At 41.3% G+C, this 19,326-nt stretch overlaps 1 protein-coding gene across 3 annotated transcripts in view; it reads left to right on the forward strand.

Moving 5' to 3' along the window:
* Window positions 1–24: 24 nt before the first annotated feature.
* cyth1a (cytohesin 1a) overlaps window positions 25–19,326 on the forward strand; it is a 41,708-nt gene continuing 22,406 nt past the window's right edge. The window contains exon 1 of one of the 3 annotated variants that reach the window (XM_020646996.3): window positions 25–299. In XM_020646996.3, coding sequence (XP_020502652.1) covers window positions 281–299 — 19 coding nt within the window. In that variant the 5' untranslated portion in view covers window positions 25–280. Of the gene's footprint in view, window positions 300–5,680; window positions 6,029–14,464; window positions 14,692–19,326 lie in introns of those variants that run through there. The other 2 variants (XM_020646979.3, XM_020646987.3) reach the window with 2 other exon arrangements.

The raw sequence follows: 19,326 nt of genomic DNA on the forward strand, positions 1-19,326 counted from the left end.
ACCGGTTTCTCTGGAGTCATATTATCAGCAGGCAGCCAACAACATCCTCACACGCACGCACATTTCAGACGGCAACTTGATACAAACAAATTAACAACAAGCTGAAAAGTATTAACGCGACTGTCTGCCATAGACCCGAAACCTGGGAGTCGAGAAGCTACAGCAGAGCTAGCGAGGAAGAGACCGGGAAGGACAGACGACGGTATCCGGAGTTCTGCGGGCGCTGGGCGAACAGACATCCTCGAGCAGAGACGCCTGCAGCAGCATCAGGACCACCGGGATGGAGGGGGAGAATTACGGTTAGTCTCCATCCTTGTCTCTCACATAGATCTTTAGCTTAGCCCCTGTGGCGGCACCGTGAGTGTTATATACGGTATTTATAAAACCATGGGTGTCTGCAGTGTTCAAGTTGCTGCTGTGCAGTGTGCCAGGAGAACAGAAATGACAGGCAGCCTTATGTTCACACTGCTGCCAGTCTGAGTGATAGGTGGGACTTTTCAAAACACAGCATAACAGACTATAGGCCTCCATCTTCTCAATCTAACATTGTGTTTTTTGCTCATATTGTGTGTTTGGATAACCTGCTGCTGTAACGCCACAATTTCCCAGTTTGGGATCAATAAAGTAATTCTATTCTATTCTATTCTATTCTATTCTATTCTATTCTATTCTATACCATATATCAGACAGCCAGGGACCCCTCACTTATGTTTATTCATTGAAAATGGATTAAATTAAGTTCTTTTGGTTTGTACCAAGCAGCTTTAGAACAGGTGGCCTCTGAGGTATCCACAGCCAAAGGGATACAAAGATCTGTATGATGAATTATTAAGTGTCACACTGCAGCTATGACAGCGTACTAGATGCAATCCACATATTTACAATGAAGACTTAAACCAGTGAGGGGGAGGGTGGGGGGGTGCACAGAAAAGTTCCTCCCCTTGTAGGGAAGATATAACTGATTTATTTATACCATATAGCTGTCATCTGGTCTGAGACGCACTTTTTTGATGGCACACTTTCACCCACGAAAAATTCCCGCTCATAAATCCGTCCCCACTGCCAAGAAAACCTATTCAATGTCCTGTCACCGTGTACATGATGACCCAGTCTCTGATGATGTCAGGGCCGTGATGAGCTAAGAGATGGCTCAGCTTAGGCGATGATAGAAGCTTCGTCTCAATTATTTAGCAGTTTAGATTCTTCTGCGAGCTTAATGCATCTCAAAATAGAAAGCAGCAGCAATGGCCTCATTGCAAGATTTCAACTGATGCTCTGCTTAGAGAAGGGAGGGGATGGAAGACGCCCAACATTTTTATGAGTCACACTTAAGTTTTTGAGTGGATCTAAGTAAAAAGAGTGGACATATTTCTGCACTCATTGTCCCTCTTTAGTCTAGTGTTTTTTTTTTTTTTTTTAACTTCTGATGGGTTTTTAACACAAAATTAAACAGGACCCGTGCTGATTTCTGGCAGTCGTGACATCTCATACACTTTGTTTGCAATTTGCATCCCAAGGATCATATTCATTATCTTGTCAGTACTTTCCCTTTTTGAATTTCAGCTGAAGAATCGCCCAACGATTATGTAATTATCAGCCTTAGTGTGAGCACATCACACTTAAGCACACTGAAATCACACTCTCGCTGTCCCTGACACCTGCTTAGTCAAATTAGCTGCCTGTGATCTGAATAAGTAATTACAAGACATATTTCTTCTGTCCCTGAGCAGCGAGACATTTCAGCGTAACCAAATTCAAAGAAAAAAGAAAGAGATAGCTGCAGTTCTTCTCCTTATGTCATTATTTATGTAGGAAAGGAATCTGCAACAAAGAGTTGTATTTATGTGGACTTGAAGTGTGTCTGAGGATCTTTTTTTACTTTTTTTTTATAGCTTTGCTCTGACATGTTGGGCCCCGTTTCGAGAAAATGTATGACAGGATTACCATACTGCCTTTTTACTCCCTCTTTTATTTGATGTTGCTGTGCTGCTGCCCTAAACCAGCTATCTTTGGATCCATTGGGTGCTGCTCTGTTTCAACACTCAACTTCAAAGGATTTGAGCTGCAGGTCGTCAAAATGTCTGTGTTGTATCTTCTGCTCTTTTGCCATCTACCTGCACCTGTCATTGCAGCTCAGTTTCCCTTTGCATAATGAAATATGTGCACACAAAGGAAGCACTGTGCAGCTTTATAGGCGTGGTGCACTACAGCAGCAGGTACGTGTGGTTGCTGTGGTTATGGGTGTCATCTGTCCTCTTATTTCAAAGCCCTTCTCTTCATCTGAGTGATAGACAGAGACATAGTTGCTTATACTGGTGTGTAGCATGTGTTCCTACTCTATTCTGTCACTTTTCACCCATGCAATAAGACAGTTTTACTCCAACACTAAGCTCCTCTCTCGTTCAAAGCACATCCAGAGAAGAACTGTCAAAGCAGCTGCAAAGAAATCTCAGCGGACTAGTGCAGACATATCGTATTCAGAAGATTGAAAGGGGAGGAAGTTAAACTCCATCACCTTAAGTTGTCGCTTTGTTCTTCTTACTCAATCATGTGGGATATAAGTCTAAAAATAAATTGTATTATTGCCAATCTGATAAACACATTATTTGTCTGTTTTCCAGCATTAAAACGACACCAATCACAATCGAAATCCACATAAAGAGAAGCAGAAAAAAGGCAGGATATCAAAGCTTTTGAGGCAGCTGAAACAAAAAGTAGGCCAGGGTGATGCAACTTACGATTAGGAAAACTTGCTACTTAGTGCATCAAATCTATATTTAGCCATTTTTCAGCTTTATTCTGGGAGTTGTCTCCATTTATTAAGCACTCAGTTGAGTTTGCTCCAGCAGAGTTGATGTTGTGCTCCCGCCCATGTCTGTTGTTAGTCACTGCAGGTGATGCTAACATTAGGCTGCTCTGTAGGAGTTCCACCAACACAGATCAGGAAGCTCGCTGTAGGTTTTTATTCCCAAGCATAGGGAAACTCTTATTACAAAGAAGATTTGTCTGCCTCCACATGTTTCTGAAAACAAACAATGTGACTATATTCATCAGGATCTCCTCGCACAGGGTGCCGAGGCAGCTGCAGGTTTTCAGATTGTAATATTTGTAAATGATTGTTCCACAAAGTTCTTGAACCTGTATTTATTTTACACAAGTTATAGCTAAATCACATGTGATGTAAGGTGTGCTTTCTTTTGAACCAAGAGTAAAGGTGTAGTTCCCTGCTATGTCCACTTGGTGGCATGTATGCACAAATGCTTCAGTAAAGTGTATACCATGGTCCCATTGTGGGCCATCATCACTACATAGAGTTTTGCATGAGAATAACACGTGATCTCAGCTTCTTTGCTAAATGAAGATGCTTTTTCTCATTATGCACATGCACAAGTTGTCACATACACGTGCATCTTTTTTTGTAATATTAAAGTGTTTTTTGGGAAGTAGAGAATTTCTGAAGAAACTTTGAAAATATTAGCTCATTCAGGAGTAGTTTTCTCAAAGGATTGTGTTCATCTGTGGTTTTGAGTGGGGTTTTCGAGCTGTACTGTGTGCAGACTTTGAGCTGTATATAACTGTCCATGTCACTGTTTATGAAACCTCAAGCACTCGGTTTGATCCCATAGAACAACGAAAGGTCCGACGGCAAACCTACTGAATAATAGACCATTGTGTATTGGCTCTTGGGCACTTGTGGGACCCATCTTTGGTGATGTGTGGTCTATTCTTGTAAACAAAAACGATTTTGTTTATTTTTACTCACCAAAATGACATATCCTTGAATATGCTGACTGTATTTCCTTCCTCATATATATTTGTAATGTATTGTTATTCCTGCATTGTCTACAGCCATATTAACCTGCAAGCAGACTCCCCTATCATAGCCGGTGCATTACCTCCACCAGTAGATCGGAGGAATAGTTCAGAATTACCCATGTGCACATGCTCATGATTTAAAAGTCATATTCCCAACCTACCACACTGCCAACCAACCAACCAACCAACCCAATCATCCTACACACCAACCCACCCACCTTCCTATGCCTACCAATCAACCCAGCCAACTTACCTACCTACCTACCCACCTATCTACCGACCTACCTACCTACCTACCTACCTACCTGCCTTCCCTCTTACCTACCTACCTACCTACCCACCTACCTACCTACCTACCCACCTACCCACCTACCCACCTACTTACCTACCCATCTACCCACCTACCTACCTACCTACCCACCTACCTACCCACCTACCTACATATCTACCTACCTACCTATCCACCTACCTACCTACCTACCTACCTACCTACCTACCTACCTCCATCCATCCATCTATCTATCATGAACCCACACGTTGGCTTGTTTACTCTCCCTGCAGGTACTCAGGGAGTTAGTGACATCACACTCTTGTTCAAAGAGGTAACTTGGAGTCGAGCAGAGCGGAGAAAATATGGCAATTTAAAAAAGACGAACATTAGTGCTGAGTTCACTGTGTTCCGTGCTTCTGTTCCTCCTGTGACAGGGCTGCTATGCATGATGTGCAGCTGCAGCATTTTGAAGTAGTCACACTGACTTCGCAGTTCATGCGAGGGTCACTCTGAGGGAGTCAACCCTCGGGCCATAAAGTGGGCAGTGATGAATGGATTGGAGGCGATGTCATAGTCTTGCAAACTGCAATACACGACAGTTTGTATTAGATATGCATTTGGTCTGGGACCTAGCTGTTCTCCCTCACAGACAGAGTTATAAAGTGAAGGCGTGACTGACACAGAATGAGAGAGGCGGTTGTTAAGGACACTTTGGGATGATTGACAGGCGGTTAATTCAGCGCGGCAGGGGGTGTAGAATCGGTTCAGGAGTGGAGATAAACATTTCTGCTCTGCTCTTTAAGAGGAAGTGAGAAATAAATCGATTGTCTTTCATTATCAGCACATCTGTGGCAGAATCGAAACAGTATTTTTTATTTTTATTTTGGTGCATGTATTTGTGTGTGTGTGTGTGTGTGTGTGTGTGTGTGTTAGAACCATATCCCTATTTGTGCTTTATGGCTCCAGACCCCCAAATATGATTAAGTCGTGGTGAATAATCTCAACGGGTGTGAAAATAATCTCGTCAAAACAAATGGCTCACAGTGTTTCGCCCAGGAGCAAATCATTTCTTCTACCCCGTTGCCAAGCAACAATGAAATCTTGATTTCATATACGAGGCTTTTGATGCCAAAACTGACGAGTGACTGGAGGCAAAAACAAAACAGAGTGTGGCGAGAATGACAACTCTGATTTGGACATGCTGATTGACTTGTATCTTAATTGTTTCTTTGACTGACTTCTTCCTGTGTCATAGTTTTGATCTAACATTTTATGAGGGAAACTTTTGACCACTCCTGAAGCAACATTATCATATGCTTTAAACAAATACAACCTGACTTTTCCATTTGTGAATGCAGCATTTAGGCTCTTAGAATATCTGTATGGAAAGTAGCAAGTGGGAGAGAAAGTAAGAGAGAGAGAGAGAGAGAGAGAGAGAGAGAGAGAGAGAGAGAGAGAGCAGAGGAGGATGGAGGGAGGCTGAGCTCAAAAAGGGGAAGTGGGAGAAAAAAGCAGAAGTGATTTCAGCATCCAAGATGCACATTTAAAAAAAAAAAATCGACTGGGGGAAGAGAAAGTAGGTGAGTGTGAGAGATTGGCTGGGGAAGCAGTGGAGAGATTTTATCCAACTCGGGGGATTAGGTGGAGCAGATTGACACAGAGCAGGACTTTACAGTTGGAGTCTCTGCTCGTCCAGGAGAGACGGAGTGACTCCCTGCAGCCACAGCAGTGGAGCTTGGCCCGCTGCTACTTCCCTTTTCCTCCTTCTCAGTTGCAATCACAAGGACGGAGAAGCTCAAACAGCCACCAACGGAGCCGTATACCTTCACACACGGATAGAAATATAACACTGTGGAGCTATGGGGACGGTGAGTGAGCTGTGCGTGTCCAGCCTGCAGACGTTTTTGTGTCCAGCTGTGAAGACGCTCCAACAAGATCCAGGTAACGACACAACTGTTGGTCTTACACTGTTTTTCTTTAGCATTGCTGTCATGCTGTAACATTGATCTTAAAAGCTTAATATACCTTCTTCATCTGAAGTTTTGAATCAGTTTTTTCAAGTTTTTGGGAAACCTGTTGATTTGCTGTGTCTGTGTCTGTGTGACCAGTTGCACAAACACATGGCTCCACCAGCGCCGACAACAGTCTGACAGAAAAAGAGGGAGCTTCTTGTAGCTAAGGAAGGTCTCCTATTATGAAATCTCTTTGCGTTTTTGTGTCCGGCTGAAATGGTGCCCCAGCAAAACAAAAAAAACTGTTAAAGACGCAAAGGTAGGCCTCACACTGTAGTTGGTTGTTTGCATGTGTTTTACCATTGCTTTGTTTGCTCTAACATTGAACGTTCCGGCTAACACAGGTCAGCATAAGCCATGAGTGTCAGTACGTTTTAATCAGTTTTAGAACTGTGCAAGAAAACCTGTTTATTTGCTGTACAAACACACGGCTCCAGCAGCAATGACAGAAATAGAGGGAGCTTCTTATGGCTAAGGAGGCTCTCTCTCTCTCTCTCTCTCTCTCTTTCATTAAGCACAACTTAAACCCCCACTGAGCGAGAGCTTATTACTTACTAATCTGTTGCTGCACAAACTAATTTGAGCTGACTCCATGTTCACAAGACATTCACAGACATCCATGACGCGGCTGAAGCTTTCAGGTGTAAACACAACCACTCACACCAACAAACTCTGTTCCTGCTCCTGCTCGGCTGTGCATGACAAATTTGCTTCCTTGTCCCTGTAACTGCTGCGTGTCCTTTGATAAACAGGGACAGCAGTGTTTGTGTTTACCTGAGATCACCTCGTAAACCTGGATAAACCACTCTCACTGCTTTCCCAGCCCTGATTAAAGATGTGTGTGGAGAAGTGGAGCTGGCTGTAAGACTTTCCCACCACCTGTCCCCATGTTCCTACGTTTGTCCTTTCACACTGTCGTAATGAGATCGGGATTGGGATGTTTGTGTTTAGCGTGTTGTCTTGTTGGTTGTTTTTTTATTTTTTTAGTGTTGCTACAGAATTCCGTGACACTCGCAGGGCCGACGTTTTCAATGCTCCGTTGTCAGATTGCTTTGACATGAATGAAACAGCTTCTCGGGGTTGTGGTGAATCAGCTGACGGAGTGGCTAACAAGAGGGAAGCGGTGCTGTCTCAGTGTTTTCAAAACACCTGAATCAGCACCAGAGAAGTGCATATGAGGATGGGACTTTTTAAAGTTTGGGAAATGGGAAGTGATCTTGATTGCTCGGTTAAGAACATGGTGACAGAAGAGTATGGCATGCAAAATAACTTGGACATATTTTGTTAGTTTCTATGAGCCAAAATGCTGCTTTGTCATTAGAATTGCCAGCCTCCGGTCCGATTCATGGGCTGAAAACATCCCCAACGGCTTAATTACAGCTGTCACCCACTTGTGCAAAACTGTCAGTTTTTTTGCCTCAACTGCAAAAATAAAAAGTTCATTTTCTGATGGCAGCAGTTGCAATCGTGAAGAGATTGGGCGGTGTTCTGTATGTGTTGGCGTTTCTGTTTTTAATCCAGAATCAAGCAAGTGATTCATATGTGACTCATCAAACGGCTGTCCACCAAGTTTTATCAGCAGTGAGATAACCCGTAGTGTATCGCCAAATGTCTTTTTTTTCACACTATCTGCTTAAGTGCAAACACAAGTGAGAGTTTTTCTGTTATTTTGGCTCCTTTTACTATCTGACATCATGTGGTGACGTCTTCATCCATCAATCTTCTCAGTCACTCTCAAACACTTCAATACAGCACATGTGGAGTGTTATGTCGTCGCTCTTTTCCGCTGTAAATGTTGCTGTGAGTGTGACTCAACATGCCCAATTAGTCTCGCAGGCTGGGGCTGATAGCAGGCAGTGTAATGCTTAGAGCAGACATGATAGTCATTTAGCTGATTAATAGGAGCTGAGAGGGGCCGTCTGCTCTGTGAGGCAGGTGTACCCTTTCCTCGCCGTTGTTTTCAGGCATGGAAATGACTCTGTGTAGGCTCCAGGGGCAGCTGAGGACAAACTGATCTCTTTGGGAGCACAAACATTCCTGCCAGGAGCAGAGAGTGTTCGAGGAAAATGTGCCACATCAGCAGAATGTAAAGGAGGGCACTGTGCAGAAGTGACAGTGGATGATGAGGCTAACAGCAGTACAGAAGTGGCTCCCGGCCTTTTTTGCTTATGTCCCTTTAACCCTGATAGTCCCTTTAGTGTACTTGGAAATCTGGGGCCTCTTTTTTTTTTTTTTTTAAGATTTATTTTTTGGGCTTTTCATGCCTTTATTGCAGAGATAGGACAGTGGATAGAGTCGAAATCAGGAAAAGAGATTGGGGAATGACATGTCGGAGAGGAGCCACAGGTCCGACCCGAGCCTGGGCTGCCCTCTTGGGGAACTGTGACCTCCATACATGTGCCTCTTGATAGCACAAACACAGACTTTGTATGTATTTATCAGCTTGTTTAGTTAACGGATGGAGGAAATGTGAACTAAAGAAAATAGAAGTTTGAATACATCGCACAAATAAGCAAGAATTCATTGACAAACACAAGCCTCAGACTTTATTAGCGAAGTTTAGTTAGGAGTAAGCTGATCCAAAAATAAATAAATCACAAAAGAAAACTATTGGATGATACTCCAATGATTTGTCATTTAATGCTATAAGATCCAAATCTGTCACAATGGTAGACAATGAGTTGTGTCATTAAGGGTTTCAAGAGAAACAGGATCAAACAAAAGCTTGAATCTGTCCTTATCTGGTATAAAACTGTTTCATAACCCATGTGCTGCACCAAATAATATGAACACAAATCTCATTTCATGGGAAAATAAGGGATGATGTCACCTCTTATTAGAGGTTGCATGTGTAAAAACTTTGAGCTGTTAAACATGAGAGTAATTCCCCCTCCTTTAGATTATTCTCCTGAGTTTCTGTGCTTGAAAAGGTAAAATGATGCAATATTTGAATACTTTTTTCCAAAGTATTTTATCTTTGGCAACAGAAATATGTTCCTCTTCGAATCATTTGATCCCTCTGAATTTTAAATAAAACCCTTTGAAGGGTTCCAACCTCTAAGTTACTGGCTTCTTGGATGCAAACTTCTTACTTGTACACAGAACCCTCTGCACACTGATTACAAAGTCTTATTGATCAATAGTCTCTTTTGCATGCCAACATAAAAGAAGAAAGTAATGTTGACATCTTAGGTGAGATAGATCTGTTTTCCACTGAAAACACAGTTGGGCGTGTTCTGGATGCTGAGTGAGACTAACTGCCAGGGAGCTGCTTCAGAGGAGTGTGTGGGAAACCAAACAGAGAGAGACGATACCACACAGCTCTGTTAGCCAAATGAGATATTTCTGTCGGCATGTTTTTTTTTTTTTTTTTGCTCAAATGTCTTGGTTTTCATCTAGATAAAAAAAAAGAAGCTTGAGAAGAACATGCATGCTGGTGAACTGGAAAATCATGCTTTTGATTGTGTTCTAGGCTATGGCGTACATTTGTAACACACTGATGGACCCATTGTTGCTCTGTAAATGTGTCGACATGTGGCCTCATCAAGCTTTCATGCCTGCAGACACGATCCATCTCTGAACAGCAGGAGGGTTATTTAATCATTCCCAAAGACTGTTTATTATTAGTCAGAGTTATGCATAATTAATTACAGATGAACAAATGCTTTGTCAGCCTGTAGTCATGGCGCTTGTTTGGTTGAACACAGTTACAGCATTTATGCATGTAGGGCACAGAGCTGCAAGTTGAGCCTCTGCATTTCACATCCTCTCCCTAAAATGTGAGAGGACATCAGTACTTCTGCAGGTGTATTTGTGAAAGCTGCAATAGATTCATTTTAGAAGCAAATAAATTGACCTCAAAATATGTGGAGGAATTGATTTAATGTTTAAAATGCAGCTTTATGTTTGTAGTTGCAAAGCAAAGGCTGCCCACGGAGTACCATTTTTTTTCCTTCTTACATCCACTTATGAAAAGTGACACAGGAGCTAGATAAATTCCTGTATTTCTTACGACACGTCTGTAATTAATTACTCAGGTCTGTCTTCCCTTCTACACTCAAAATGATACCATGGCTCGATCCAAAGTTGCCATTAAATGTGACTTTACCTGTAGAAAGACAGCATCAAATCTAACAGAACCAGATAGAAACATGGACCCAAAATGTAGACGCACACAAGGCAGAGGTCAGTAAAAGCAGAGTTTAATACACAGCTCAGCCCCGGTCAGTACACAGGTAAGCTATCAGAGGAGCAAACAATCCATTAAAGGCAGGCAAGCTTAAAAAAAACTCACTGGCAGAAGAAGTCTGGAACTAGGCAACACAAAGTACACACTATGAACTGACAACAAAGGTGAGGACACACAGGGATTAAATACGCAGACAATCAGGGGGTAACGAGACACAGGTGAGCACAATCAGGGCGGGGGAGCACAAGGCGGGAAAAACACAGGGCACTGGATCTCGAGTTACTCTACGGGTTGTGTCAAATACAGCTTGTGCAATCAGTCAAGAAGAGATGGAGCAACAAGACCTCAGAGACGCATTATGCAAAAGATGCAGTGACACAACGCGGAGTAGTAACCTTACCATTAAATGTTAAGACATATACACTTATAGTGTAAGGGTCATTATGTCACAATGTCTGTCCCCTACCGATCCTCCGTGTGAATATGTGTCAAGGTATTTTTGCAGATTGAACTGCAGTTACTGCAGATGAGCAGCAGGGGTCAATATTGGCATCCCTGAAAGGATACATGTCTGACAGAGTTCAATTTCTATCTACGTTTGGTCTTTTTCAACCAGTGATTTAATCAAGTTCACCTTCTTCTGCATTATCAGGAACTTTGGGTGCATTGTGACTGTTTCATGAAAATAGCTTTGTCTAATGCTGTCAGGAAAATGCAGCTACATTTACAGTATTAGTGGATTTGATAACTACAGGCTGACACAGTAGGAACAGATCATTCAAATCTCCAGACTAGACTCACATTAAAGGAGAATTGCACTAATTTTTCACATCAATATTACTAACCTTATACTTGTTTTTTCTTCTGCCTTTAGGGTTGGGATTATTTCAAATTATGAGGGATAGACTTGATGAGGAAAATCAGCATTATGAACTTTGGGGTGGAGTTTGAAAAAACATTGGCTACACATGTTGAAAGCATATCTGTGTTTAGCTTGGATAATGAAATCAATTAATTTTATTTAAATCTCTTCTGCATCACTTTTTATTGTTTTTTTGTGTACGTTCCTAAAGTTTTTTGCAGGAATATTTCATGCTGTTTGAACTTTTTGTAAATAAAGAAACATGGTTTTATCATTGACCTGCATGGGGATGATGAATATAGGCCTGTATTTCATGCTGATTTGCTGTTTTATCATTGACCTGCATGGGCAGGATAAATATAGCACTCTCTTCCGTGCTGATTTTCTGTTCAAAGTTGGTTTAGTTCTGATTATTTGATCAGCCGGTTGACAGAAGAAAAGGACTATTGTTTGATTTATTTCACAGGGAGGCTCTTTTCACACGAGAACCAGGATCTTTCCTGTAATCCTTAGGGCTTAACCAAGTATGATAGGACCGAACAACAGCTTTTTGCTATTATGATTTAGGCTTGCGTGCATCAACTGTCTCTGGGGGTGAGCTTGTGCAGATTTAGCTGCTTCAAATAAGTTCCTGTACTGCTGGAAATATATCAGATAAAGTATAACCTGCCAGTATTATTAAATCCAGTAAATAATGCATTTATGGAACTTCTTATTTAAATGGTGTCAGAGAGTTGTTTATGCTTTTTTTGTGATCTTAAGTTGTCGTGTTTTCCGGTTATTTCTATATGAAGCAATGTGAAAATAGAACAAACATTAACTTCTTATTCTTTTGTGGAATTATCTGATCTCATTGAAACCAATAAATGAGCTGCATCCTTTAACTTGCATGCAAGAACAAAACCCTCTTGGCATTTCAAAATCTCATCTGACGTTCACTTGATGTTTGCAAAACACTCCGTGAACGTCACACATTCACTTGAGGAACAGTTTTGCATGTCATTGTGAGATCAGGAAGCTGCAGACAACAGTGTGTTGGATTGATGTTTTTTTTTTTCTTCATGTAAAGGTCAAAGAGTTTCTCTGGTTACACTTGTTCTGGGTTTTTAGTAACAGCTCTCAGGGAAATGGCTGAATGAAGACGTAACAATTGTAACTTTGTGTGATCAGGGTTCACTTCACACTCAGTACATTGTCGAGTTGTTGAGTTTGGGCAGTTCAACAGATGCATTCTCAGTGCACAGCTTGAGGACGAAACCCTTGAATGAAGTGGCCATGCACACTAGAGCCTTTCAAGGAGGGGGGACGGTCGAGGTGATTTTACTCTTTTGACTTTAACAAAGGAGTAAGACCCATTTTTTCCAAGTGGTGGTTGTGGGAAAAAGGGTAAAAATGCCACCACATCCAACATTTTGCACATATTTTCTCCTGTAGTGTATTCAATTTGAGCAGAGAGGTTTTCTCCATGGCTTCTTTCATTGGTTGTGATGCAGCATTCCTCTTTAGCTCCTGCAATCATCAACAGGCAGTGACAGGCTCAGCGCTTTCATATCTCACAGCAAAGCAGCACAGGTGTTATATAAACAACAGCCTGACTATTGACTTCAACAAAGGGGATGGAAAGCTGGGTGATCTGTAATCAAAGTTTTTCACTGAATTAGTTTTCAGCTAATATCACCCTGTTAGTAAAAACAAACCTTCATCATCTGACCTTTAATGGACCATAAAATGTAACCCAAATATACTGAGAGTTTATGGTCCTGGATGAAACATGGGTGATATCTTTGTGCAGATAATGGTTATTTTATTCAAGATTACCAAGTTTGCCGTTGAACTAGTCAACTTGAATGAAACATTCGGGCATGGTTGCAGTCTTGGGTGATTTTCCTGTTTGTTGTGTTAGGTGTGAAGACATGCAACTATTAAACAGAAGCACCATTTAATGTAAAACATATCAAATGTAAAGCTATAGGCCTACTAGCTTTAAAGGGGACATATTTTACTGTAAATGTAGTTAGGATGAGTAGGCCTAACCTATAAAAAAAAGTATTATTTAAGTCTGAAAATCAGACTGAAAGCTAAAGTGATTTTCTCTGAGAATATTCAACAGGTGTTTGACCATGTTCCTGAGTATTGGCCTCTTTTTGGGTTATGTCTTTACCACAAACAGGTGTTGTTGTTATTTTCTGAAGATCAGTTTATTTCACAGCGACTGCAAAGGCATTCACACATGTGCTTTCGGCGGATGTGGTGAATTAAAGCGCAGCAACAAGCGCAAGATCAGCAGAGGTGAACTATCTGTGTGTGTCAATCACCACACGGTCTCCCTGCCCCCACTCAACCATGCCCCAACAACAGTTAACTGTGTGTGTGTGAGAGAGAGAGAGAGAGAGAGAGAAAGAGAGAGAGGGAGAGAGAGCTCAGTGCCCAAGGCAACAGGGTGGGAACGCACGCAGGCGGTAGACGCGTCATCAGACCCGTTTGCTGCACCTTCAGACTTCAGGCTCTGAGATGTCAAGTCAGCAGAGTTAATAGACTCTTGGCGGATATGGTGTAGGCAGACTTTCTTGAACATACGAGAGGAGTTCAAAATAAAACCTTACTGGCTAATAAAAATGAACCAGTTCTCTGTATCTTTCGTTTTGATCACTCATTTCCACTTTTGTGAGGGAGTTCATTGCTACAATATGTTTTCTATAGGCTAGGGTTATGCAAATTCTTTGTAATTTTCAATGCATCCATTGCTACAGCTTTTTAAATCCATATTTGAATGGATCACACTATAGGATTAGGAATAGGCCTACATAAAAGTAAAGTTGCTGAACACATGCCTGCGCAGAGACTCGTCCATATAACAATGTTAAATTTTCCACTCACTTTGCACGAGTTATTCTTGCAAGTGTCTGCTTTAAGACAATTCACCTCAGTGCAAGTCTATTGTTCACTATCTGCAAGGGGTAAGCTATATTTAGGTTCATTGTACTCAGTTAGCTGTAGTCAGTTTTTTCCCAATGAAAATAATCTTAAAATACGTCCTCAGACGATCTACTTTCTGAAAGGTGCAAAAAAGTGTGCTTCCCAAATGTGAAAATGTCAAAAATGTGCACAAACAATAAAACTAAAGCATTGGACACAATTATAAATGATAAATTGTTCAGAGCTGGCCTTGTTTCAGGGATTATATGGGATAACACGTTTTGAAGCGTCGTAGTTTGATGTTTTATTTTGAAAGTCAAAACCGGAAAGTCAGGTTTTACTCAGCTCGTTATGACAGAAGCTGGCGCGCAGGAATCACTGGTTGGTTAAAGTCCTCCGTCTCTTCAAACCACTCCCTCAAGCTGCCGATACGAGACACTCTCCACTCACCGAGGAAACTATTCCCAAGTGGGTTTGTTAACTCGACAACGAAAAGCTGAAAAAGAAAAAGTCTGTATTTTAGAAGTATTTGGAGGAAGTTACGACTCTTGGAAACAACTTTAAATATTTAGAACTAACTCGGACTTACCAGGCAGCATGGTGTTGAAATCGGAAGACGGTGTAGGTGAGTGTAACTATCAAGGAAATACTTATAAAGTTTTAATAATGTCTATACGAGATTGTGTTTCGTTGAAAGAATGTTTACGAAAAGTTTACCCGGTAAGTGTGAAGCTATTTGACTGTTTTGCGAGGCTGAATTTATTCCAAGTAAGTCTCAGGAACCAAACGCGTCGTGAACCGTGAACCGTGTGGCCTTGTTTACAGTGTTTACTCTGCCATTTGTGTCCTCACGCTGTAATAACTCAGTCAACTATGTTCATTATTTACTCAAACCACTCCTTAGAAAGACTGAAATCCACACACTAACCTAAAACACTCCCAACAAAAACTTACAATTTTAAAATGCAAAAAGTTATTAAAGGTGTCAGTTTGCAAAAGGAGATTCTGAAATTACGAATAAATAAATCACACGTAGCCTATAAAATACTATTAAATGTTGACTGTACTATGTACTGCTGTGTTGTTGTTATAAACATGTTGGGTAAAATGAAATATAAGTCCGCACTGTGAAACACAAGGTCTACTTCTAGATCTAAATTTACCACTGTGGCTATGACTTTGTAATTACATGTAAGAATACTTTAATGACACATTTGTCTCTTGCTGTAGTGAATAGTTTACTGACTTTTGAAGAAGAGATCCCACATGTGAACTATCAGGAGCAACAGGTTACTCCTCCAGTGTCAGCTTGGAAAAACTCCCACTATTATTATTATTAATATTACATGTTTGTTGTCTTTCCTTCTTTTGAAAATACTAGCAAAGTTAATATATCAACGCCATAGAAGCCAAGGCTGAGCTTTGATATCGTTATAAACTGTATCAAAGGGTGGTTGTAATTCTTTTCCAGTGGGGGCGAGGCTTTTATCATCACCACAGACTTTATTACTATATAACAATAAATGAGTGTCGGGGCTTGGGAATGACACAGAAAGCCTTTGTTGACAGGCAGCTTCCATCTCTTTGGCTGGGTTAGCCTGGCAGCATTAATCAGCACCCTTGCCTTGCGTCACTATTAATCGTGTTAAGAACAGTGAATGTCTGACAGCCTGATCCTGTTATATGCTGCTGCTCTTTTGTTCTGCTCATGGAGAGGGGAAAACTTCAACACTCTTTGTGGCCGTGGCTCAGCCTGCCTCGCACACTGCTGCATTGTTTTGACCGAGATGAGAGAGGGGAACAGTCGATTCTCTCAGAGTCCATTTGTCTCTGCCACTTAGAGGTGGGTGGTCTGGGAAGTTAAAGTAGTTGTCACTAATGGTTCCCTAATGAGAGGCGCTGAGAGCTCTAATGGGCCCTGCCTGGCACTATGATGCCCGCTGTTAGATAACCGTCATCATTTCCCCATAATTATATTTTAGCCTTCTTTCTGCAGTGGTTGCTGCTCTTTTCCTGTTCTGCACTTTCAGCTGGTGTTCATTCTAAGTAGTTATTGCCCCATTCAATTGGGTAAATGCATATTTACTTTACAGGGGTGTTGTTGTAGGTTTTATGTTTGGTAGCTCAGCAACAGCCAGGCTGCATTGCTGACATTTTTAAGGGAGGATTCACCAGCAAGACAATGGGATTCAGTATTTCAACCACTGCTACCTGTCATAATAATGTCCAGAAAGACATAAATGTGTGAACAACATGGTCATTATTGTATTTTTCAAAAATTCAATAATGGTTTGAACAACATTTTTGTCTGCTGATGGCCTAGTTTTACCGCTCCGAAATATTAATAATTCTATATAAAAAGAGGGAATGTTTATCTTAATGTTTGTTCTCTGTTGGAGTATTGTAGCCTACTGATACGTATAGTTTAATTAGCTAAAACATTCACAAATTATTAATCATTATTATATTCAAAATAACCTGTTTTGTCATGATCCAAGTCACAAATTCTTTGTGTTGTCAGTTTATTGAAACGGCATGTTCAGCAAATTGAACTTATTGACAGTTATGGTTGATTTGCATCAAAGCTGTTGTCACTCTTATAAACTTCTCATCTACGTCCCTCAGGTTGATCAGATACTTCTGAACTGTAAAAGATTTTGCGAGATGCTGTAAATCGTAGAATTGTTGCCAAAGTTTTCGACCCACTCAGGCTTCAAATTGGCAATAATTTACTTCTCTGTCTCTCAGACAGAAACAAGCTAGGGCACATATTTTTTTTTTGTGCTACTATTATTGCAACAGCATTTTTCACTCAATCACTTGACTTTCTTTAAATCTTGGACAGCTCTCAGCCTGCAGTTAATTTTTCTTTCCTCTCTCCATGTGCTGACTTATGTAAGTTTCAGGTTTGTCTGCATCAGGTACAGACACGCCTGGAGTTATTTTCATGCAGGACAAAACTGTGATAATTTCTGTTGATAGGGCCAACAAACTCAAAATGGGACCTCACAGAAACTCCAGCGAGAATGCACTTTGAAGGAGTTTGCTGATTTGGTAACAGGACATGTGTTTGGGTGCATGTCAGGGTTTGGTTAAAGCATTATGTGTGCATTATTTGTTTGGGCTGCAGGGAAGTAATTTAAAACTGCAACCATCAGTTCAGGCCATAAAATGATGAGCTCAATTTTTTATTATTTTATTTTGTTATTGTGCAAATGATTTTGGGCCATTATTGTTAGAGGGTTATGCACTCAAAATGCATACAAAGAGCTGGCACCATAGCAACTTTGTCAAAGGGGTAAACAATGCTGAGCAGGCACACTGAGTTGTATAGCTGCATTGTCTGAGTCGTTATCTGACCCCCGTTTTTTGAGCAACGTTCAGATCACAGTGCATGCCATCAGTGTTGTGATAGAGTAGAAGCATTTACGTCTAGAGAAGAAGGAACAGCTATTTTGAACCCTCTCCCACAGGATGGGTGGGTGCCACCACACAGCTCCCCCCCCCCTCCCCCGAACTACGAAGAACCGCTCACAAACAGGAAGCTGACAATATGCTTGACGGAAAGTGACATTTAGAATTTGAGTGTGGGCTGAAATTTCCATACTGCTTTTCTAAAGAAAAACAAATCCACATTGAGACGGCAATATAAATGCTTGGAGAGGAAAAAAAAGAGTAGTTTCTAATTCAGCTTTCCTGTCATGTATTTTCTAGATGTATGTGTGTGTTTTACTGGCAAGAGAGGATGTTGATAGTAGGGCAGCCACGATAAGAATCAAGGCCGACAGGATCAGAGCACAAAGGCATGCATTGTGGGTTTAAATAGCACTTCCGCTTTTGAGAAAACATTGAGAAGCCTCCACACTGGCCTATAAAAACAACTAATGTTGATAAATGCCAATAAAATGGACCGGGGATTATTTGAGAAAGCCGATCTTTTGTGCTCATAATGATAGGGTTTTATGTGTGCAGCTGCAGGATGTTTATGCTGTAGCGTTGAATGTATGTTTGCTTTTACACCAAAGCTGTGTGTATGGTGTCAGGCCTCGCTATATGTTCTCCTGCTTCAGTTCCCACCCAGTCACATCCTCTGGTCCCAGCATTCCTTCACACACAGTGAGCAGACTGGGGATGCTCATATTGTGATGGGGGAGCAACAGGGACACATCTTTTAGTGTGATCTGTATGCCAGGACTTTTTGTTTGCCCTGCACCTGACCTGACCTGACCCGTGTTGAAGTAGCAGGACAAAGGCAGTAGCCAATATTTTAATATTTAGGATGTTTTTATGAACCAGTCTGAAAGTGTGATGATGTGCAGTGCAGTGGTGGTGACAGAAGTGGGTGTCAAGAGAAAAGAGAATAATGTCCAGATATTTTCAGGATCATAGGATAATAAGAGGGAGGATCTTGTTTTCTTAACCTTTTTTTGTTGTGTTTTGGACATTTCTGTGTGTCAGTCGGGTAATGGCGTGTTACCTCCAGCCAACACTCTTCAAGTCAGGACTCTAAAGAAACAGTAGCCAGTGCCACCAGGTCGCTGTCTCTCTTCTCTGCCCTCCGTTGGTCTGCCACGATGTTTGTCTGAAAGAGACTCCAAATGGTTATCATGAAATCTCAGAATTTTTTTGACCTGTGTAAGAATTGAACTGCTGTGTCACAGTTGTGTTCGAGCGCAGAGCAGAGAGGACACACAGCAGGCTTCAGCTACATTCAGACAAATCCTGGTATATTTCCTGCAAGGTTTGCCAAGAATGCTGTTTGTTTTCTAATTGTGTTACTGCTGTATTAATAATTTTTTAGACAGAGTCCTCTGTGATTTTCTACATTTCTGAGAAAAATAGAGGGAGAAAGTATCTGATCTTGATCTTTTTGCATTTTTTTAAATAGTAAAGCGTTATTGATAAAAACCACATCACCGAGGAAATCTGTCTGTTGAGAAAAGAGGGCTCGACCTCTTAAGAATTGCCTTCTAAATGATTATTTAATGTTGGCCCTATAGATTTCTTGTAATGCTGATTTCAGATTATTTTATGCAACTCCATTTGAAGCAAAGTTTTTTGTTTGTACATATAAAACTTACACAGGACATGTATCGTCACTTGTCAGCTCCCTGTCAGAACTGGCTATAACCCTGCTAACACATGGATCCCACAATGTGTATAGTCAGAGGAAGCTCCGTCACTCTGGGACTGCAGAGTGCAGACAGCACGGCAGAGGGCTCCAGGTTGACTCATCAAAGACTCGCAGACATGAGGCAAG

Source organism: Labrus bergylta, chromosome 16 (assembly GCF_963930695.1).
Source record: "Labrus bergylta chromosome 16, fLabBer1.1, whole genome shotgun sequence".
Taxonomy (NCBI): domain Eukaryota; kingdom Metazoa; phylum Chordata; class Actinopteri; order Labriformes; family Labridae; genus Labrus; species Labrus bergylta.